Source organism: Chionomys nivalis, chromosome 12 (assembly GCF_950005125.1).
Source record: "Chionomys nivalis chromosome 12, mChiNiv1.1, whole genome shotgun sequence".
NCBI lineage: Eukaryota > Metazoa > Chordata > Mammalia > Rodentia > Cricetidae > Chionomys > Chionomys nivalis.
In genome coordinates this window covers 37,671,395-37,693,753 of record NC_080097.1, presented here as the reverse complement: position 1 = coordinate 37,693,753, position 22,359 = coordinate 37,671,395, and the positions used below count along the sequence as shown (strand labels likewise).

Here is a 22,359-nt window from a genome sequence, read left to right as displayed (position 1 = left end):
TGGTTCTCTTCTGATGGAAGGTAAATCCCTAGCACCACCCAGAGAGGAACAGACTGATACAGAATGGATTTAGGATTGATTACAACCTGCTAATCATTACCAGTGGGTATAGACCAGAAAACCACACAGATAGGGCTGAGAAGGTAAAAATTGACCAGGGCAAAAGTAGAGGGGATGGCTCTGAAAAAGAAGTGAAATAAAGTAAGGGGTAGATGAGGGGGCAGGTGAGAAGAGTCAGGTTATACGAAAGAAGGGAGCAGAGAGAAGAATGCCGCGTGAGAAAGACAAATAGGTAAAAAAAAATAAGATGGCCTAACAGTAGAAAAATGCAAAAACAAAATTAATATATGAAGAAGAGCAAAAAGTAAAGCAGGGAAGCTTTTGTGAGATCAGTACAGTAAACGTTCTGTGTAATGGGGGAAGGGTTAGCACAGGGCATTGCCGGAGATTGGAGCCTCGCAGGTGCATGCAGTGGCGACGAGGCCCAGGTGATCATGCTGGTGCAGGGCCTGTACCCCATGTGAATACCCTTCTCAACCGTCTTCGCTTTCGAAGCTTTCTTTGCCTAGGAAGGGCCTTAGTTTTGTTGTTTGTGGGCTGGCGGATTCTTTCAGGATCAGGATGTCCCCAGCCCTATTTTCCGTTGCAGGTACTGCTATGACTGTGAGGTGTCCCCCAAATGTGGCATGGAAATGTGCCCACAGACCCGCCTGCGTGAGACTTGAAAGTCAAAGCATACTTAGCCCTAGTAATCCTGCTGGAGAGATGCAGCGGTGTGTGCCAGTCCCCACCCCTCTCCCCGTGTCACCCCTCCAGCCTCGGATTTCCCAGGCTTTACAGGTAGATGCCTTCAGATCTACCCACCAACCTCAGGCGCAGGGCTGTCCACCCCAGAACTGTTCTCAGTGATAGGTTCTGCTCTCACTCAGGGAGGGTGAGACTACTTTTTCTGGAAGTTTCTTTGCCTGTGTCAAGCCTCTGCCTGTGGTATGCGATGTCAGGCCTTCCCACTCACAGCAATCTCCCCTAGCTGTCTCCCCTGCTGTGGCTGTGGGGCTTGAGTTCTGGGACCAGACTTGTGATAATGGTTCATGCTTTTGCCCCAGGGAACTCCATTATATGTGGCCTCTCCGGATGGGTCTAGCCAGAGCCCGGTGGTCACAGAGAAGTGATTCCTGTCCTCTGCGGACTTAACCTCCAGAGGAGACAGTCTCACCGATGTCTGAACTGGACTTAAGGTTTTGGAGAGCTGCTGGCCATATGGCCCTTCTGTTTTTCAGGGCTGCAGACTCGTCCTCTGAGGAGGACTGCTGTGTCCCGGGCTTTGTGTTTTGGGGCTGGCTACCTTTTGGATAAGGCTTCTCAACCTCTCTCCTGCCATTGAGCAGCAGCTGGAGCCTGTTCTGCCTGGCTTCACACTGAAATCACCTGGGGAGCCAATCGCCTGCCAATCACTGACATTAGAATCACTGAGAGGCAGGCTTGGGCATCTGTTGTCTATAAAAGCTTCCTGCCTTATTCCGAAGTTCATCCATGGGAGAGAGCCACTGAATCGGGCTCATCCCTGCCGTAGCGCTCCCTTCTCTGTCTTCTACACAGATTTTTGTCTCCGTGTTAAGTCCATAGAACTTCCTGGTCTGCCGAGGTCTTCTGCGTGGGCGAGGAGAGCGCTCATGACAAAGTTCTCAGGGTAAGGAGAAGGCTCCCCTTAAACCTCCTCTGTGCTCCTTCCTCATGACGGTCTTTATATCTTACTGTTCACACTATAAAAATAAGAGAGTGGCGACTTAAAACTGTGGCGACCAACAACTCAATAGAGCACTGGGCAAAGAGAATGCTGGGACCAGCTCGGGATAGCTGCAGGCTATGAAGGTAGCTATAAAAAATCCACAAAAGATAGCGTGAAATGCCAGCAGCATGGTAATGGGGCAGAGGTGGCAGGTGGCCCCCGAGGTAGTTGGGTAGGGACCCTGGGTGGCAATGCTTGCTTTGAAGTTTGGTTGAATACATTGAAAGGGAGAGGCCCCTGCAGGGCTTCTAAAACTCTTTCCGCTTCCACCCCCACCCAGAAGAGATTTTTGTATGACCCCAAATATATATTCATATAGAATTCCTGAAGTCCTCTTACCAAAAGCCACACGTCAAAATGGGTGCCGTAAAATGCCATCCAGAGAGGAAACTTTGTCTGTAGTGGAATTCAGCAGTTAACTGATTGTTTTTGCACTGACCCAGCTCTGAGGCCAGGTGTGTATGTGCTGCTTGTGGGCTGTTTGGCCGCTTCACCCCTAATTCAGAGCCTGGAGCAGCTTAACCGGGGCTGCTCTTCTGTGGTCCTGCTTAGATGGCAGAGCGAATACCAGATTTTTTTTTTTTATATCATCTACTTAAGTTTTATTTTGTAGTTAGGATTCAGATTAATTTAGATGAGGGAGGGCTAAAACATTGCTAAGTGATCTCTCTGTCTGTCTCTCTCTGTCTCTGTCTCTCTCTCTCTCTCTCTCACACACACACACACACACACACACACACACACACACACACACACACACACACATCTTACTATGTAGCCCAGGCTGTCTTCAACTTTTGGTGGCAATCCTCCTGTTTGAGCCTCCTCCGTACTGAGGTTAAAGGTGTGTGCCACCATGTCTGGTTAAGTGATCTCTGATAAAACAGTTTTACGTTCTCACATTCTTAGCGCATGTAAAATTTTGTTGAATTATGCACATGCTTCCAGCATTTTGCTTTTCTTGGCTAAACAGGTGTTTTAATTTCTCAGACCATTCGCCAACTTAATGGATCTGACATTGTGTTCTTTCCCGTATTTTCTTCTCTTTAGGTTTTAGGGGTTATTGTTCAGGGTGGGGTGTGTGTGTGTCCATGTGTACAAGAGCATGCTCTATGCTGGGCCTCTAAATGTTACGTGCTCATTTTGTCGTGGAAATAGAACCTGTATCAAGTACTTAGAAGCATCTGGGTGAACGCTCCAGGCCTGCCTCATAGATCGCAGAGTGGGTTCTTCGGTCGGTCTGTGTATCGTGGTGTAGCATAAGGTTCACTCTGTTTAGCTTGTGCGGCGCTCTTGTTTATGGTCGTGTGCAACCATGTGGATGGTGTATGATGGTCCATCTAACCAAAAGTCGTGTGGGCCAGTATGTATCTCGGATGTCTGCTGTAAAGTGATCTCCGTGGAGGCCGTGGAAGGCTTTTAGAGAGACATGTCCTTAGTGCTTTGTTTGCTTGTCCACGAGAGATTAAATGAGTCCATTGTGGGAAAATCAAATGATTGAGGTGTTACAAACAACAGCTTCCCTTTGGCTGAAGACTCAAGTCAGCTGGATAATTTGGTAATGGTTTGGTGTTCAGAAAGATGTAACACGTGTAAAGGTGAATGGTATAGTTGACAAGAGAAGGGGGACCTGTAACAATGTTATGTATTGAGAACTCTGAAGAAGCTTTCTACTTTTAAAAGTATGTGGGGAAATGTGTAAGGCTCTTCAATAACCCCAATTACCACTGTACCCAGGTAGCTGGAACACAAGGTCATAACTGAAATTCCCATGGAAAATGCCAGATTCCTGCGTCATTTTTTTAGTTGTTAGAGTAAAATTATAAAATACGATAGCCCCATTTTACATAAGAAAAAATGATTTGGGGAAATTTAAATTAGGGTCTGACTTCAGAGCCCCAAATCTGACTGTGTACACAAAGGTGTGTTTTCAAAGCCGTCAGTATTGTCTGCCAGGCTGTGCCGCAGGAAGAGGGGATCCGTAGGGCGGAAGAGAGAGCCCACAGTTACAAACTGCCCTTTGACCTCCACGCACATAATATAACATTTGAGATACACATGCACATGAGTGCACTGCACTGGTATGTGTGTACACACACAAATAAAAATTGGTATCAACCAGCAAGTTTTACAGTTGCATCTGAACTTAAATCTCAAACAACGAAGTCACAGTGCTCTTAAAGTCCGTCTGTTCGAAGGCGATACTTTGGGACTAAAGTGGAGAAAGTGATGTAGCTTCAGCTTACTACCCAAGGCCATGTAGAACTGTGCTATTGGGAGAACATAAGATGTGCAAGTATAATAGGTTATCTCTTTGATTAAAAATTGATTACATTTGATTAAATTGCAATTTTGGCCGGGGGGTAGTAGCGCTCACCTGGTGGCCAGCACTTGGGAGGCAGAGGCAGGTGATTCTCTGAGTTTGAGGCCAGCCTGGTCTACAAAGCAAGTTCCAAGACAGCCAGAGCTGTTAACAGAAAAACCCTGTCTCGGGGAGCGGGAGGGAAAATTGAAATTTTGGTCTAGCATGTAGCTGCCTTCTTGAGTTAACATGTCGGTCACTGGGGGGCCTTCTCACGCTGTTCTCGTTTGCCTCTGTGCCTGGCAGCTCTGGAAACTGTAAAGTTTGAAACTGCTAATCAGCCAGCACTAACATGAAAAGAGTCACGTACTGGCAATTTCTGCTCTTTATGTAGATAATTCTCTCTCTGATTGTGGAAAAGGCCATTTCCAGTTGATTTCTGTATTCAGTGCTGTCTACTCTATGTAGTCCTAGTCTACCTGTTCTTTCTAGTTGTTCTGTTTCTCAGTCATTGTCCGTAATGACACTGCAACGCTCGACACTGTGCTCATGACAGGGGAGTTCTCTCTTGTCTCTATGTCTCTCTCTGTGTCTGTCTTTGACTCTCTTTGTGTCTCGCTGTCTCTCTGTCTCTTGCTCTGTCTCTCTGTCTCTTGCTCTGTCTCTCTGTCTCTGTGTGATGCACAAGGCATGGATTCCTTTCTGCCTCTTCAAAGGCCATGTCTCATGCTCTGATCACTGGCTTCTCCTCAATGCTTAAGTTATCCTCTGATGCTAAGACAGAGCGACTCTAGGATGTTGAATCATGCTTTTACATATATATAGAAACGTTAGCATTTGCAGAAGAGTGAAAATGTCCTTGTGAGATAGCAGGTGTGGCCTGAGGCAGCGCATGTTGCTATGGTGCAGCTGCTTGCAGTCTTGAGTTTTTGCGACTGAAATCCACACCAGGTATGAAACAGACATTATGACCATGCTCTCCAGATTCATTTTAAAAGCTTCATCTATATTTCTAGAAAATTCCGCAGATAATTTTATGATACTTAGCCCAGTGCTCTTCTTCTGACACGTCTCATGAAGATGTTAGCTCTTCTAAGTAGCTATTTTCTTTCCCTCCCTGTGTTCCCTTCTAGTTTGTGAGATGTTTTTCTAACACTTAATCCATTTTGTGGTTGTTGGTGACATCAGCTTTTCAAAGTTCAGCTCTTCCCATTCCTGTCTCACCTTGTTTAACTTGTGCCATCTTTTGAGACTTCCGAAGCCTCTTCCGTTTCCCACGCTGCATTTGTTTCCCCCCAGGATCCCGTCACTGACCACGGCTTACGCTGGAGGGGTGTGGGCAGCTGCGGGCATTGATCGTGTTAAGAGTGGGCAACTGTGTTCTGCGGAGATGCCTCTCACTGGTGCCTTGCACTACCTGGACTCTGGGTTGTGAACATGGGGCTCACTAATGCCTGTCAGCCGCTTTCTCACATTCCTTGCATAGGCCTTGATGCGATGAATGACCTTTTCCCTTCTTCATTGGAAACGGGTGAAGTTGAAGTCTTTACCGCACTTCTGTCTTTATGTGGGTAAAGCTGCATTCCTTTTTTCTCTGGCAGTGAGTAGTTAACAGCTCTCTAGCCATGTGAATTCCTGATAAGAATCACATGGGTTCATGAAATCATTAAATCAGGCTTTAAAAAGAGCTACCCAATCGTGTAGATGGAGGCACATGGTTCTGTGATTGGGGAACGTTACTTACTATGGCAGGAAAGTGGGGGGGGGGGAGATGAGAATTCTCCCGAAATGATTCTTGAAAAAGCTAGCTTAGACAGTGAGGTCTATAATATCTGTTGCTAGTAAGTGCGCATGTCAGCCATACATCCCTCTACTCAGAGAAGAGCCAGATCAAAGAGCAAGACAGACCATTTGTACCACACATTGGTTACTGTGCATCCCGTGATGTTTTGTGCTGGCGTGGCTTTGTCCTGGTGTCCCTGAGTATCAGAAGTGCATGTCCTTAGCTGTTCTGTGTGAAAAGCTCTTCTATGGTAGACTCATTCCTCTCCAGCAGTGCCCTAAGCTCCCTGCACTCTCTGACCTTGCACTCCCCAGCTCCCCCCCTTGTCTGTGTCACACACCACCTTGGTTCCTGTTTATGGAACTTGCTTTTCAACCCCCTTGCAAAGTTCCATCAGCACAGAGCTCCGCCCACCTGGTTCCTGCTAGATGCTAATCAGTAGCTTTTAAGGGAGGTAACGTGTGTAGACTCAGTCTGCTGAGAAGTCTCCACTGCTGAGGGAGTGCCTCTGTGCGGCAGATAATCTGATAATTACCACAGGCTCTGTCTTTGGGGATCTCCTCCCCTTGGCCCTAGAGCCAGGCTGCTCCACAGTCTGTAATTCTCTAACTTTTCTGATACCGTGGGCTGTGTTGATCCTTCAGACTCTTGCAGCAGCGCATAGCTTCTTAGTGTCTGTCGGTGCGCAGCTCTCCTGGAGGCCTATGTCGGGATGTTTGGGACAGAGAAGGGAGGACCAGTCTGCCTCCTGCCTCTTGACGTGACCTCCTTAGCAGTGACATCCTTCTTGGAAGCCCTTAGTGATCTGGCAAGGCTACGCTGAGCACTGTGAGGTCCTTCCTGTCCCTTCCCAGGCAGGGTGCCCCTCAGATGGTGGTTTTCTTCTTCACTCTTCTGTAGGGGGTGGGGGTGTTGTGTCTTCACCCCCTGGAGAGAAATACATCTCCTGGCTTGATTTCTTATGATTACTGCTGCTAATTGTGCCTGTTGAATGACCCTTTCACAATGGTGGCAGGCTTATTTATCAGCCTGTCAGACCATTTCCATCACTTCCAATACCTTTCGGGCATTTTAATTGTCAGTCATTGTTGATAAAAAGCAGCAGCTGGGTTCTTTGCATTGTGAAGCAATCCTCCCTCTCGCCCACTCTTCCCCACAGAGGAAAAGCTTGATCTGAATCCCGACCCGCAGTTGGGCCTTGTTTGCCTCCTGCTTTCCCTCCCTCTTAGCAGGTAGTGCCGCTAGCATGCAGGCGTCGGAAGAACGGAGGCGGAATGTTCTCTGCAACATTGATTGCCACTGCTCCTGTCTACATCTGTCCATGGACTGATCCGTCCTTACTGAGCACTCCCACAGGACCCCTTTGGTAGAGGACACTTAGGCCACTGTTACCGTGAATTTGATTGGTCTCTTCTGTGCCGTCCACTGCCAGGTCATCTCTGTCATTTTGGTTTCCTCACTCAAGAGACTGCTGTTTGAGTTTTCTGTCCTGCCCGGTTCCCGCAATCGTTAAGTCCCAAAGAAATCACACAGTCTGCATTAGTTATAAACTAATTGGCCTAGTATCTCAGACTTCTTATTAACTCTTATAACTTATATTAGCCTATTATTCTTGTCTGTGTTAGCCACGTGGCTCGGTAACTTATTCAGTGGGGCAGTCACATCTTTCTTCTTTTGTGTCTGAGCCAGGACTGCGGACCAAGCTTTCCTCTTCCCAGAATACTCCTGTTCTCATTGACCTGCCTCTACTTCCTGTCTGGTTGTCACACCTATACTTCCTGCCTGGCTACTGACCAATCAGCCTTTTATTAACATAGAGTGGACAGAATACAGACCATTATCCCACACCAGACTGCCCTCCTAGACAAAGATCTGGAAAATAATGGCGTAAGCCCAGCCACCTTTTGTCCTGTCCACTAGACTGGCAGAAAGCTCGGATGTCTGCCAAACGACTGCCCTCGTCATGTGACCCTTCAGCTCCACTCTTACAGACATTTTTGCCACCTTACAACTTCAGACATTTTTCTTAGGCCCGCCCTCTCCTAAGTTCCCAACACTGGCTGCCATGTCCAACCAATCACCATCGTCTCCCAGAACCAGTTTCTCTCTCCAGCTAATGCATCTGACTGGTTAATGACATCACCGCACCCATTCCTACAGCCTGGAGAGCTGAGGGTCATCCTGCCTGCTTTACTTGGCACCAGCTGTCCCCTCCCTCGTGGTATCCCTCTTTGATTCCTGCCTCTCCTGGAGTCTGCATCGTCGGTGACCTTACCGACTGCCAGGAACTCCGTCCCCGCATCTCCTGCCAGGCCCTGTTTCACACACCCCCCCCCATGGCTGCTCTCTGCACCTCCTGCCACAACCTCCATCCTCCTGCAGCCACGTAGTTCCTGAATGACAGTGACGCTTGGCATGGCTGCTTCAGGACCCAAGCATTTTGTCTGGCCGTTCCCTTTCCACACATGTTCTCGCCCTGGTACCGTGTAAATGCCTGGTTTTCAGCTCCTCTGAACCATCATGCTGGATGTGTTTCCTGTTATATGACATAGGCATACCCTCCCACCCCTGCCCCCGAGTCACCGAGAGCAGGGCCTCTGACGCATTCATCTTTATAACTTAGTTCCTAGTCTGTCTTGTTAACTAAGAATACCCAAAGAGAACTTCTGAAAATTCTAGCTTGTATCCTTCTAACCAAAACATACTATATTGGTCCTTTAAAAACATAGCAAATATTTAAAATTATTGTGTGTGTAGTATGTGGGCTAGGGTCGCGCACACACAGCGCATGTGTGGAAGTGAGGACGACTTTATAGAGTTGCTCTCCTTTCACCCGCACGCAGGTCCGGGGTGTTGAATTCGCTGTCAGGCTGACACTGTCTCGTAGCAAATGCCTTTCCTGCTGAGTCACCACCCTGGCAGCACTGGCAGCGAGCTGAAATGTTAAATGATCTCCACCCTGGCAGCACTCGCAGCGAGCTGAAATGTTAAATGATCTCCAACTCTCTTTCATCGGCCAAGGCCCACTCAGTTCCCTTTGTCCTGTTGTCCCCTGTCCCTCACTGAGTGGTCACTAGTGGAGACTAACGAGGTCCGAATCGCATAGAGACAATGTGTAAGGAGATTGGAACCCATGGGAGTATTGGGACATCACAGACTTATCGCAGGGACACACTGCTAGCCATTCTTTTACCCTGGCCACATGCCTTAGAGACGTGCCTCCCTTCAATACTTACAAAGTTTCATTCCCTCTGTCCACTCGACTCCCTCAGGCCTTTCTCACAGCTCCTGAGGGCTCTGAGAAGAGCTTGTGGGGCTTTTGACATCACCGTTTGAATATCTTTCTTGGACACGTCTGTATTGCCGTGTGCCAGCCTGCAGCCGTGGTGAGCCTTGCTCTGCCAGGACTTTGTCCCAAGGCCTGAAGAGACTGCAGAGCTTGCTACCTCTGGGACTGTAAGTGTCTGATCAGCCTGTCCTGCCTGCTGCAGAAAGCTGGGAGGGTCGGTCTCCACCCCAGGCTAGACACCCTGCACCTGCCTGGAGGCTCTGGTGTCACATCAGGGCAGTGGTGTGGGTTTCTGGTCTCGTAGGTGCTTTCCTCACCTGTAAAAAGGGTGGGTTTCAATGTCGACTAAGCTTCTACTGAATTGGACAGTGGTTCTTCGCCTCTGACCTCTTTCCCATCCCAGCATTCTTACCCTCTCACCCACCGCTTTAGGTCTCTGTACTTGAATCAGGAATTTCTGGTCTGTACTTCTAATACTTAATCCCCTGAGAAGCCGTTTCTGGGCTCATCCTCCAGTTGCGTAAATCCTAGACACATCGTGTCTTTAGCCTTGATTTCTAAACCTACAGAATAAGGCTATCAAAACAAAAGCAATCTATAAAGACTGTTCCTCTCTAAAATTCTGACTAGTTCATAGCGTTCTAGAGGAAACTCTGAGATGAAGCTGTCCAGAGAGGCCCTCGTACGGGCGTGTGTCCTTCGTCAAAGCAGAAGCGTTCACAGGAAGGTAGCACGTTCACAGGAAGGTAGCCGGTGTTGCCTTTCCCGGTGCCCCGGGGGCCTGAGTCCCCGCTGCAGCAGGACTAAATAAACCCTCTAGTTTGTAAATAAAACTGTTCAGTTGAGCTTTGTCTGTTAAGGTCAGCAAGGGACTTACTGATTCTGTATCGAGGGAGAATGGGCTGATCTGGTGTGTGTGCCCCCCTCACCTCTGCTGCTTCCCACTGTTGCCCTCAGGGATTTATCATGAAATATTAGATTTTTTTAAGGTGTAAGAGGAGCTCTGACCACCATTTCCACGACTGCATAAAAGTAAAAATAAATACTGTTCATTTTTGATAGGCGATGTGCGTGAAATTCTTGAAATAGAAGCATAATCAGGACGACTTTTCACTTCAGATGTTTCTTACGGAATGTCATTTAGCTGCTAAATCTGGGGTGCCGTTTTCGTCTCTGGCTCCTGGTTTTCATAATCTACCACCATTTAGCAGAAGTGGTATTTATGAAGAAATTTGGCTTTGGAATGATTATTCTTACGAAGATAAAAAAGACGGTTAACCATTTGAATCATACTTGCTAGAGGCTTTGAGGGAGCTCCCCCTGCATGGGTCTTTTGCATGGAGCCTTACCACCTTCCCTTCCTCGGCCAGCTGCCTGCTGTCCCTACTGTCTCACATTCCCTAGGGTGTCATATAAATGGGACCGTGTGTTTTGCAGCCTTTTGCATTCGGCGTCTTCCACTTACTGTGTTATATTGGAGATTCATTTATGCTGTTAGTAGTACCTCGGTTCTCTTCACTGCTGAGTGGCAGAACCCCGTTAGCTGGGACATGGTTATCTGTTCTCCAGTGACTTTTATGGTGCTTACTGTAAAGCCACATACAGATTTGAATTCGTAATTTGAGCTGGGATTACTGATCTTGATGGAAAGTGTGTGTCTGTTGAGAAGCAGTTGTGTCATTATACATTCCCACTGCCAATAGATGAGTGGCCTATTGCGCCACCTAACTGTTGGTGCCGGCGTTTCAGGTCAAAGGCAGTAAAGTTTTATTTTAACCATACTGATAGGTATATTGTATAATGGCATCTCATGGCTTTGGTTTGCATTTTTGTAATGACTGGTGGTGCTTAGTGTTTCTCCATTTGTTTATTTTTTAAAACATCTTTCTCTTGAATATTTTTATATATTTTGTATTGGTATTTTGGCTGCATTATGTTTATGTGAAGATGTCAGATCTTAGAACTTGTTTACTTTTAAAAAAATCTATCTCTTTGGTGTTTGCCCGTCTCTTTCCTTGACTGTTGAGTTCTGCGTTCCTGACCCCTGTTACCTTTAAGTTGCTTGCATTATTCTTGTCGCACTGACTTCGGAGAAGAAACTGCATTTCAGTAGCGGCCCAGCTGCCAGCTTTTTCTCCTTTGTGATGATTTTAGGGTCATATCTAAGAAGCATTTGCTAACCCAGGAGTGAACAGTTTCTCCTAGGATTTCTAGATGAGGATTTTACATGTACGCTATGATCTGTTTGTGGTTGATGTTTCATGTGTGTGAGGAATACTTCGAGGTGGTTTGCTTTGTTTTGTTTTCCTTTTTCTCTTAAATTTTGACTTTATTCAATTAGCCCAGGACCATAGGAACATTTTTTTAAAGCTACTGTTTCTTCATTGAATTCTTATGTTCATATGGAAAATCAACTTGCTGTTTATTTTCTTTTTCCCTACATAACCATAATATATTGCTGGAACTGTCTCCTGACTGGTATTGTTTCCAAGCAGAAGGCCAGCTGGAAACTGGTCCCTCTGTATGTGGCGGAATTGCTCTGTGTGGCGGTTTAAGATTTTCTCTTTGCAGCTGGACTTAGGCACTGGCTCTGTCTATCACAGGGTTCCTTGCCTCGGGGTTTGTGTGGATTCGTTGGGTCAGTGTTGTGATGAAGTTTGGGGGAAGCTGCCATTACTTCCTAAAAGTAGTTGTCCTTCTTGACCTGTATTCTAGGGAGCCATCACTGCATTTGTCCCCACACACTGCTCTGTTGTGGCCAGTGTTCCCCCTCCCGCCTTTCTTTTGTCCTTACAGTCTTTCCTCTGTGACTCACTTTGAGTAGTGTCTGTTGTTCGCATAGCATCACGTCTGCCATCAGATCTGCACTGTCGCCCCATCTAGCGCATCTTCTCAAACGCCGTCGTCTTTCATAGTGTTTCTGCTCCTGTCTTTAATTCCTCCGCCTACCCTTGGAACACATAGCATAGCTAACAGTTTCTAATCTAATATCCTTGTCTATGGGTTCCATTGCCTTTGTCACCTGTGGTCATTTAGGTGATTTTTCTTGCATTGTGAGCCCTGTCTTCCTGTTTGTATATCTGCTACTTTTTATCAGATGCTGATGTTGGAGAGTAATTTTTCCAGAGGAACAAAGCCCAGCTCGATCTGGGACTAACAGCCACCTTACACACACACACACACACACACACACACACACACACACACACACACACTTCCCCCCAGAATTCCACAGTGTCCTCTGGGCATTCACTACCCTAGACTTGAATTTCTTTCGCTCAGGCTTTTGTAGCCCTCACCAGTCAAGTCCTGTAAGATTTCTTGCTCTTGTTCTGCTCTTCAGCCATGGCTGTCTCCAGTCTTGGGTAGATCTCATAGATGCTTGCAGCTAGTCAGATACCTGTGTTTGCATTCTTCCCTTTTACTTTAAAAGATTCTCTTAATCCAAGCAGTTCATACATATAACCGAAGAATGATAAACTGAGTGTCAAAACACTTAGCATCCTCTCCCCCCATTCCATATCTGTTTCTCGGGTGCAGCTATTTTTAAGTGTTTGGGTTTTTTCCCCCCTCTACTTTGCCTCCATATTTCTGTGATGTTTCTTTTTAGTTTTGAGCATTATATGATCAAATTGAGATAAATATAGATGCAGCTTAGCTCTTTAAAGCTATTCACAGACTCTATGTATTTCTACCAGCTCAGTAAATTTAATGGTAAAACAGTAAGTTTGTTTTAATCTCTAAAATGATGGTCATCCAGATGGGAGGTGTTTAGAACTAACTTTGCATTTGTAGACTGATTCCCTGAGAGCTGCACACACCTACCTAGCAACATCTGCTCACCCTGCGAACCTGACTGACTCTTCTCACCCTCTTTCTGTTGGAGCCTCCCTCTACCACTAGGTCACCCAGGCACCAAGCAGCTGCTGTGTGGGCCTGCCAGGCAGCCTTTCCTGAGGTCACAATCTTCTGGCCTGTCAATCCCCTTTCCCAGGCTCTGACCTCTACGGCTCTGGCTGTGGCAGCCCCTGCCCTCCGTTTTTCTCGATTTCGGTCTCCATCTTATTGTATAAAGTATCTAGAAAATGTCTTTCTAGCTTTGTACTAGAGAGATAATATGGCCCATTGAAAACTCCAAACAATGAAGCCGTTTCTCTCAGAACTGTAAAGACCTTGGCCCATGGTCTTCTGGCAGCTGTAAGCACCACTTTTCCTGATAACCACTTTCTGTTTGTAACCTGCCCTTTCTGTGAGCGTTGGGACTTACTGCTCTCCATCCCTGGCTGTCTTGTGTTTTGTGATGGACTTTGATTGGTTTGGTTTTGGCTTTTTACCGTTTGGGGAATTTGGTTGTTTGTCTGGAGACTTGTGCTGTTCAGGTTCTCCGGCCGTTCCCTTCTCGCTACTCAGCATCCTCAGGGCGCATCCTGTTTGCATGTTGACCCTGCAGAGCCGTTCTCTACATCTCTGGTTCCCATTCTCTCCTCCTTTGGTTCTACATCTAGGAAGATTTTTCAGCCCTATCTTCTAACCCGAAAGAACAGGTTGAATTTTGCAGCTTTATCATCTTCTGATGACATTTTATATCTTGTTCTGACAGTGAGCAGAGAAGGTAGAATTAGCAGCTTTTCTGTCTTTTGGTGCCACGATGTCTTGTTCTGACAGTGAGTGGAGGAAGTCACTAAAGCATTACTCATTGTTTCTGCCCCTTTTTAATGTATTTCTATTTCTTTGAAATAATACTGCTTTAAATTGACAGGCAAAATTGCGCGCAGTGGTATTTAATATTGTTTTCATACATTCCTATAAATAATGTAAGCTAGTTTAATGTGGCTCGCTTACAAATGCATTGCTTCACACGCTCTCGGTTTTGTGACGAGAACACTCAGCATCTACCACTCTTCTTTAAAGGGTATGGTATATCCACGGTAACTGAAGCTACTATGCTAGTCAATGCTAGGTTTCTTGGCTTATTCTTTCTGAGAGTATGTATCTTCTGACCAGCATCCCTTCATTCACCTCTTCATCCACCACTGTTGCCTTGGTAACCACTGTTCTGCCCTCTACTTCAGTGAGATCAACGTCTTTAGACAAGAGGCCAGGTGGTGGTTGTCTTTGACTGCCTGAACTCTTTAAGATAAAGTCTGTGTTCCATCCATGTTATAGCCATGATAGGATTTTATTTTAGTGGACAAGTAGTATTTTTGCCCGTTCCCCTCTCCGCCCTGTCTCTGTGTGTGTGGTTATCACATCTTTGGCTATGAAGTCTGTGGTTTTGTTAGGCTTGTCATTCTACTTCCAGTTTCTAGGAACCTGGGAAAGTGAGGTGATCAGGGGTTCCTAGACAAAAGCAGTTTGGTCAGGTTACAGGGTGCATGCATACCTTGCCTGCTGTCTTGGCAGTCCCCATAGTGTCCTAAGGAGCCTAGATGGTGAACCTTTGCTTCAGTCAGTGTTGGCTAAGTGTGATCACCTTAGACCCTCACAGAGCCTGCCTGTGCTCCTCTTCACCATTCCCCATGTTTGATACCAACAGCCAGAGGTCGCTGGTCTGGAGTCTGTGAAAAGGCTCATATGCAGACTGCAGTAGCAAGTTTAATGTTCGTGCCTTTTTCTGCACTTAGAGGTGCTCTCTGAGGCTGCCTTGTGTGGCCCACGCCTTTGGGAGTCTCTCCTGCAGAGCTGTTGCTTTTCCCCTGGACAATCTCAGCGGGCCTCTGGTGGTCAAGAGATGGGCTAGACTCACAGATACTTGTCTGATAGATGGAAGAACTTTATTTTATTGAGCTATACATTTTTCTCTGCTTCTCTCCCCTCTTCTATTCTCTCCCATGGTCCTCATGCTCCCAATTTACTCAGGAGATCTTGTCTTTTTCTACATCCCATGTAGATTAGATCTATGTGTGTCTCTCTTAGGGTCCTCACTATTGTCTAGGTTCTCTGGGATTCTGAATTGTAGACTGGTTTTTCTTTATGTCTAAAAGCCACTTATGAGTGAGTGCATGTGCTATTTGTCTTTTGGGGTCTGGGTTACTTCACTCGATATGATTTCTAGCTCCATCCATTTGCCTGCAAATTTCAAGATGTCATTTTTTTTTTTTCTGCTGTGTAGTACTACATTGTGTAAATGTACCACATTTTCCTTATCCATTCTTCAGTTGAGGGGCATTTAGGTTGTTTCCAGGTTCTGACTATGATGAACAATGTTGTTATGAACATAGTTCACATGTACTTGTGATATGATTGAGCATCCTTTGGATATATACCCAAAAGTGGTATTGCTGGGTCTTGAGGAAGGTTGTTTCCTAATTTTCTGAGAAATCACTATAGTGATATCTAACGGGGCTGTACCAGCTTGCACTCCCACCAGCAATGCAGGAGTCTTCCCTTTACCCTACACCCTCTCCAGCAAAAGTTGTCATCAGTGTTTTTGATCTTGGACATTCTTGCCGGTGTAAGATGGAATCTCAGAGTTGTTTTGATTTTCAGTTCTCTGATGACTAAGGATGTTGAACATTTCCTTAAGTGTCTTTCAGCCATTTTAGATTCCTCTGTTGAGAGTTCTGTGTAGTCTGTACTCCATTTTTTTTTTTTTACTGCACCAATTTCTTAAGTTCTTTGTATATTTTATAGATCAAACCTCTGATGTGGAGTTGGTGAAGATCGTTTCCCATTCTGTAGGCTGTCGTTTTGTCTTGTTGACCCTGTCCTTTGTTTTACAGAAGCTTCTCGGTTTCAGGAGGTCCCATTTATTGTTTCTCTCAGTGTCTATGCTACTGGGGTTATATTTAGGAAGTGGTCTCCAGTGCCAATGTGTTCAAGTGTACTTCCCACTTTCTCTTCTGTGAAGTTCAGTATGATTGGCTTTACGTTGAGGTCTTTGACCCATTTGGACTTGAGTCTTGTGCATGGTGATAGATATGGATCTATTTTCATTCTTCTACATGTTAAGATGGAAGAACTTTCAGGGGAAATTCTCAGACATTCCACTCCAATGGTTTTAGCTCATGAAGATTTGCTCTTATTTCCTTTGCCTTCATTTTCGAGTTAGATATTCCTCTCATAGAAATCCAGTGTTAAGGGAATGTAGCACATCTGTATGGGAAAGATAAAGATCTGATTTCTTCATATTCTTTGATTCAGTCATTTCTCCAGAAGTACACGTGTGCACACACACATGCACAGGTTTCTTGTCAGTTATTATGGAAAGTGCTGGAGAAACAAACACCCCTCGGGGATGTGAATGAGAGAGGCTGACTGTTCATATCTGCTTTTTTTGGCTAACACAGCAGGTAGTTATTCAGCTAAAATGATAGAAAACAGAATCAACTTAGCTCCTTTATTTCTGTTCACGAACAACATGAATAAATAAAATCCTGTGATCCTTTTCAATTCCAGCTGGGGATTTTACTTCATTTCTTTATATGGCCTTAGAGGATTTCGTTTCTGTTTTTAGCTCCTTTACATTTAAGGTGTTTTCCTGTAATACCCTTTCCTCTGGAGTTGGTGTTCTGTTAAAATATTTAAAAGGATACAGATTGAGTTATAATTTTAACCTTTCAAATTTTTCAAGTACAGAAACTACAAAGAACTAATAACAATCCTGCTTGGCATTCATGGACATTATTTCATGGGTTACTGTGATTGATCAGCTTCACTTAAATATTTCCTTTTACTGAAAAACCGGTGCCTTCCAAGAACTTGCATTATAAACTACAGATAGGCTTTGCTTCTGAATAAAAAAGTTAGCATAGTATAAAACATAAAAGGAATGTTTTGTAGCCACACCACTTTTTAACACAGAAGAGACCCTTTTCTTGTGCCATATTCAATATATTTGTTAAGTGCCTTATGGTTTCTGAAACCAAATACCCCCCTGCCAGCCTTGGGTGTCCAGCCTTGGATCAAATTCAGCAATTGTCTAAAAGTCTCTGATGGCAGTTTCAGGAAAGGATGATCCTTGAGGGAGAAGGGGTTCATGCTGCATGTGAGTGTAGTGTATTTACGTTTCACTGTCAAATTTTATGTTGGATTTGTGATGAATACAACATTTGCCTATGATTAGAGAGGTTCCAAGCAGTCGGTAGTAGTTCTTGTTTTTATAGTTTTCTGCCATTAGAGGGCAGTATTGTAGAGGTTAAAATTTTCTCAAACATACTGCAAACGGTATATAAATAACATGTAATAATCAAACTTATTTCTTATAGTATGTTATAGTCTTCATGGACGTGTCTTCACAGATATTTAAATTATTGGAGATGTTTTTGCCCCTGGTTAAGCTAATTTACGCTCTATCTAATGACCATGATTTGGTGGCGTTAACCAGCTCGCTTTGACTCTGTGGAAAGTCGTGGTGAGCCTGTAGCATCTCTTTTGAGTACTGAACTATTTTTAACTACCATCAGATTTTCTCTAAATTTCTACTGGTTCTAGACACACTGGAAATGAGCAAAAGGCTACATATAAGGAATTGTATGCCTTTTTGGAAAACGTCCTTGACAATATTTCAATTCCTCTGTTGTAAGAAAACTAAGGATTAAATCTTGGCGGAATTGCCATCTCACTTCGAAAACCCTTTGCCTTAGGGACTAGCTGAAAATAGATCTGTTCGGGATTGGACCTGTAGATTGACTTTTCTAGCTATAAATGGAAGAAAGCGTAATTACTGGTGCAGTTAGAGTGATGCAATTTTAAGGCTTGCAACTCTGGATACATTTGGGGAAGAAGGTTCCCTGCATTTCATCTTGTGGATTCCTTTGACTTTATTTGCCTTGCAAAGAAAAATGCAATATTGTTTTCTACACGTAACTGATAAGTTTTATGTGAAACTATCTCCCACTAAAAAGGCAAATGTAATATTATTTTTAATTCATTAGCATTAAGAAAGAATTCCTACAGCAGGGTTATTATCTTTGTACATAACACAGCCTCTAAAATGTCCCGTTGCTGCCTCTTGTAAGAACCCAATAATTGAAACCGAGACGCTGGCGTTCCCGAGTCTTAGTGGTGGGACTGAGCATGCCCAGTAGCTCGGCCGGGTCTGCTCGCAAATAGCAAGCTTGCAGGGTTCAGCGCCGCGGGAACCGGCGGCTCTGGAGACGGGGTCTGACTCCTTTAGACGTAAGCATGCAGCATGCGGGCACGGGGTGCTTTCGGGGACCCTGACGCGGCCTTCGGAGGAGGCTGAGCCCACCCTACCCAACCCCCCCTCCCCGCCCCCTTCGCGCCGTCCGCCACGGGCACCGGGAGGGACCGCAGCCCGGGAGCGCGCGGGGCGGGCCTATGGCGCGACCAATCGGCGCGGAGCCTCGCCGCCTATATGTGGCGCTGGGGCCGGGCGGCCTCCTCTAGAGGAGTGGAGCCGGCTGTCGGGTCGCAGAGAGCCGCCAGCCACCGTACACGCCACTGCTTCCCTCTTGCCTGAGCTGCCCTGCCATTCTCACGCCCCGGGCTGCAGACAGCAAGGAGGCTTTCTCTAGTTTCAACCAGGCTGCCGGTGCTCCCTCTCTCTCTCTCTCTCTCTCTCTCTTTTTTTTTTCCACGAGGGTTTTTTTTGGCTGCAATTGCATGAAATCCCAATGGTGTAGACCAGTGGCGATGGATCTAGGAGTTTACCAACTGAGACATTTTTCAATTTCTTTCTTGTCGTCTTTGCTGGGAACTGAAAACGCTTCTGTGAGACTTGACAATAGGTAAATGTCATATGGGATAGTTGGTTTAAATTGACTCGGAGTAAATTGACTTGCCGGGAATGCAGGTACAGGACAGTCGTGCGAATTCCTTTGTCCATGCCGAGGGTTACTGTGACATAGATGGTGCTTTTTGAACTGGTCAGAAGATCCTTATTTTCACAGACCTGGCTCGAGAACAGACTTTCTCTCATTATGTAATTTAGCCCTTTGTGGCTCCCTAAAATAGGGAAATGCCTGGATATTCGATAGTGGCTGGTATTTTCTGGAGTATGATGCATTTTTGTAGCATTAAAGAATACTCAAAATATGATACTAGTAAAGTCATTTGAGTTCGGAGATCTATCCTTATCCTGGATTGTTAAAAGATCAATTCCATTTACCGATTTTTTTTTTTATCCTCTCTTCCAGCTCTGGTGCAAGTGTGGTAGCTATCGACAACAAAATCGAGCAAGCTATGGTATGTATTGATTAAAAATTGCTTGTACTCAATGTGGGCACAGCACAAAACCCGAGATGTCTTGGAAGGACCAGTGCATCCCTTAGCTAAATCCAGATGGTGCTGGTTGTTGTTGAACAGAATACAGTCAGGAATGCCAGTGCTAGCTCGCCGTCTCCAGCCAATGTGGAGACCAGCCACGTATCCCCCGGAGGGAGAAGGGCCCTGAGGTTTCTGAGCGGGGTCCCTGCCCTGGACCCATTTCTTTTAACGTCGGGATAAGGAGGCAGCAGCTCAGCTTCCCCTGGGAACACCTTCAGCGATGTGGCTTTACTGGGCACCCTGAGATTTTACAGGGGAGCTGGGGGGGGAGGGGAGTCGCCGCCGAGGGGATCAGGGGACGGGGTCCCTAAAGCATACCAGAATCTCCCCTGCAGTAGGCGAATGGGAGAAAAGTTTTGTTTTCTCGGCCTGCTCCTGGATTTCTCCTATTTTTTTATTTCCGCCTTGGTCGTTCTTTGTTATTGGAGCAGCGCCTGTGGCTCTTCTCACGGGATTCTCTGCCCACTGTTGCTAGGCAAACTCTGAACCTTTAATTCAGAGCTATAAATAACTCGGGCTCTCATTGGCTACGACGTCTGCCCAGGTTTCTGTGATGTCAGCTTAATCGCTGGGGGGTTGGAGGGGGGAGTAGAGGTGGAGGGAAGAAAATGCGGCAGCGTGCTCTGTAGGAACTGGCTGCAGCCGGTGCCGAGGGAGGGAGGGAGGAGGCCCTCCCTATGCTGGGAGGGCCTGGGGGTGGGGAAGCGGCCGCCAGGCCTCAGGCCTGGATGGAAACACAGGTCCGGAATGGAGCCCAGGTGCCTTTTGCCATCTTATATTGGAAACTGGACTGTAGACATCCTTGGCTAATGCCTCCAAAAAAAAGTCTAGAGACTTTTGGAAAGCTTGATCGCTTATACATTAAACTTAAGTTTTGTGCGGTTGTGATTATGCGCAGATTTCCACAAGTGTGCTTTAATGCTCTCTGGAGGCAGAATGTGCCAGTGGCTAGGGAGAGCTAAGAAAGGCCTTCAGAAAGCCAGAGGCCAGGACACAGTGAGCTGAACCTTTTCTTCTTCCCCCCTTCCGTTCAGGATCTGGTGAAAAGCCATTTGATGTATGCAGTTCGAGAGGAAGTGGAGGTTTTGAAGGAGCAGATCAAAGAACTAATAGAGAAAAACTCCCAGCTGGAGCAGGAGAACAATCTGCTGAAGACCCTGGCCAGTCCGGAGCAGCTCGCCCAGTTTCAGGCTCAGCTGCAGACTGGCTCCCCTCCGGCCACCACGCAGCCACAGGGGACCACACAGCCCCCTGCACAGCCAGCATCCCAGGGCTCAGGATCAACCGCATAGCCTGCTATGCCCCCACAGAACTGGCTGTTGTCTGAACTGAACAGACCGAAGAGATGTGCTAGTGAGAAACCACCTCCAGCCACCCATTTCATTGCTGTCTACAGAAGAGACGTGAGACTCACACATGCCATTCTCGCTTTCTCCCCAGTATTAAGCACTCATATGCTTTTGGCTTGAAGAAATGTGCTAGTTGAGTGAATTAAAGGTTAATCAGAGAATGAGCATGGATGTACCCTGTGCAACTTGGCAGATGTCTGAGGAATGGTTTAATTGATGCTGAGGAGCTGTGTGCCTTTTAAACCCTTCCCAGCCGCCCACCCTGCTTCCAAGAGCTCTCGGGCTTGCCTGCATGACGCTTGGAAGGTGGGCTGCTCCTGGATTTTGTGCTCTCCTCTCCGTCCCCTCGAGGAACTCGAAAGAGAGGACAGAAACAAGACTGCAATGAGTGGAGAGGGGTTTGGTCATTTTACAAACCGACAACTGTCACCAAAGTTTATAAGACAATAGTACTGTCCCTCTCTTCTGAAACATGGAAGACACAGAACTATTAGTGAGACAAACGGGGACAGGTAGCTGGGACCTAGGCTATCTCATTATGAAGGTTGTTTTTGCTTATTGTATATTTGTGTATGTAGTGTAACGAATTTGTACAATAGAGGGCCGTAACTGCTGTTTAGGTTGTACAGATTGGAATTTAGATGTTACATTGGCTGTCTGGAAGGTGTGGATTGTCCTTTGTAGAGAGAGAGGGAGACCTCCATAAAAACTGATGACAAAAACCACACCTGAAGAAACGTTAAGAATTTGGCACAGTTAGTCACTTGGTGTAATCTGAAATCTAGCTGCTGAATCTCACGAAGTAAATCCCTGCTCACCGATGTCTCTGGCGAGCTGGTTGACTACTTGGAGAAATGGATTTCCCAGGAGAAATGGATTTCCCAGTAGGGGTTTGCGCATATCACCTGTATAGTAGTTGGATGCGTAGGTTACCGGGCATGTTCTCTCCAGTTACCACTGTATTTAACTGTTGTACTTGTCACCTTTCAATAAAGCATATAAAACGTTGATAAACAAGGGTTTCACGTGACAGTGTCAATATGATTGCACCCGGTTCCAGCAGTTCAGTGAAATCTGAAAGGGAGCGGAAGGGTTGGCCAAAGCAGGCTAGGTACACCAGTGGTTGGCTGTAGAAGTGACAGGAATTGCAGGCTTACTGACACTGTGTTTGGCTAAGCCAGAGCCAGAAGGAGGGACCCTGTTCTCGTGTGACTTGGATAAGCCACTTCATCCCCGTGGACAACTAGGATAGTATCTTCAGATCCCCCGTTTAAAATTCTAAGCCTTTGTGTAGAACTGAATCACCTGTAGTTTCTGAACTGAGAGGGAATGAGCCCTGATTTAATCTGCGTTCCCTGTTAGGACCAAAGGTAGGAGTGGGAACTCTTACTGTGAAGCAGGCCGTCTTTCCTACAGGGGAATGAGGTGCCTGTCCCTCGGAGAGGAATTCCGTTCTTTGATAACTATTCTGGGGGTGGGATAAATGTACTGGGTTCAAGGCAGGTAGGGTCTGGCACTTCAGTCCCTCTTGGATGATGTGTAAAGTAGCTCAGAATAAACACGGATCCGAAAGCAGGAGTAAGCAGGGTCCTGGAGACAACAGGCTAGGCTTGGCTT

The 22,359-nt window shown here is 46.1% G+C and overlaps 1 protein-coding gene across 5 annotated transcripts in view; it reads left to right on the top strand.

Moving 5' to 3' along the window:
• The window catches only part of Tsc22d1 (TSC22 domain family member 1), a 101,239-nt gene extending 79,485 nt beyond the window's left edge, over positions 1–21,754 (top strand). For 2 of the 5 annotated variants that reach the window (XM_057785882.1, XM_057785884.1), the window contains exons 3-4: positions 19,264–19,312; positions 20,428–21,754. In XM_057785882.1, the coding sequence (XP_057641865.1) occupies positions 19,264–19,312; positions 20,428–20,685 (307 nt within the window). In that variant the 3' untranslated portion in view covers positions 20,686–21,754. Of the gene's footprint in view, positions 1–1,552; positions 1,691–18,194; positions 18,284–18,499; positions 18,856–19,263; positions 19,313–20,427 lie in introns of those variants that run through there. The other 3 variants (XM_057785886.1, XM_057785887.1, XM_057785885.1) reach the window with 3 other exon arrangements.
• Positions 21,755–22,359: the final 605 nt, after the last annotated feature.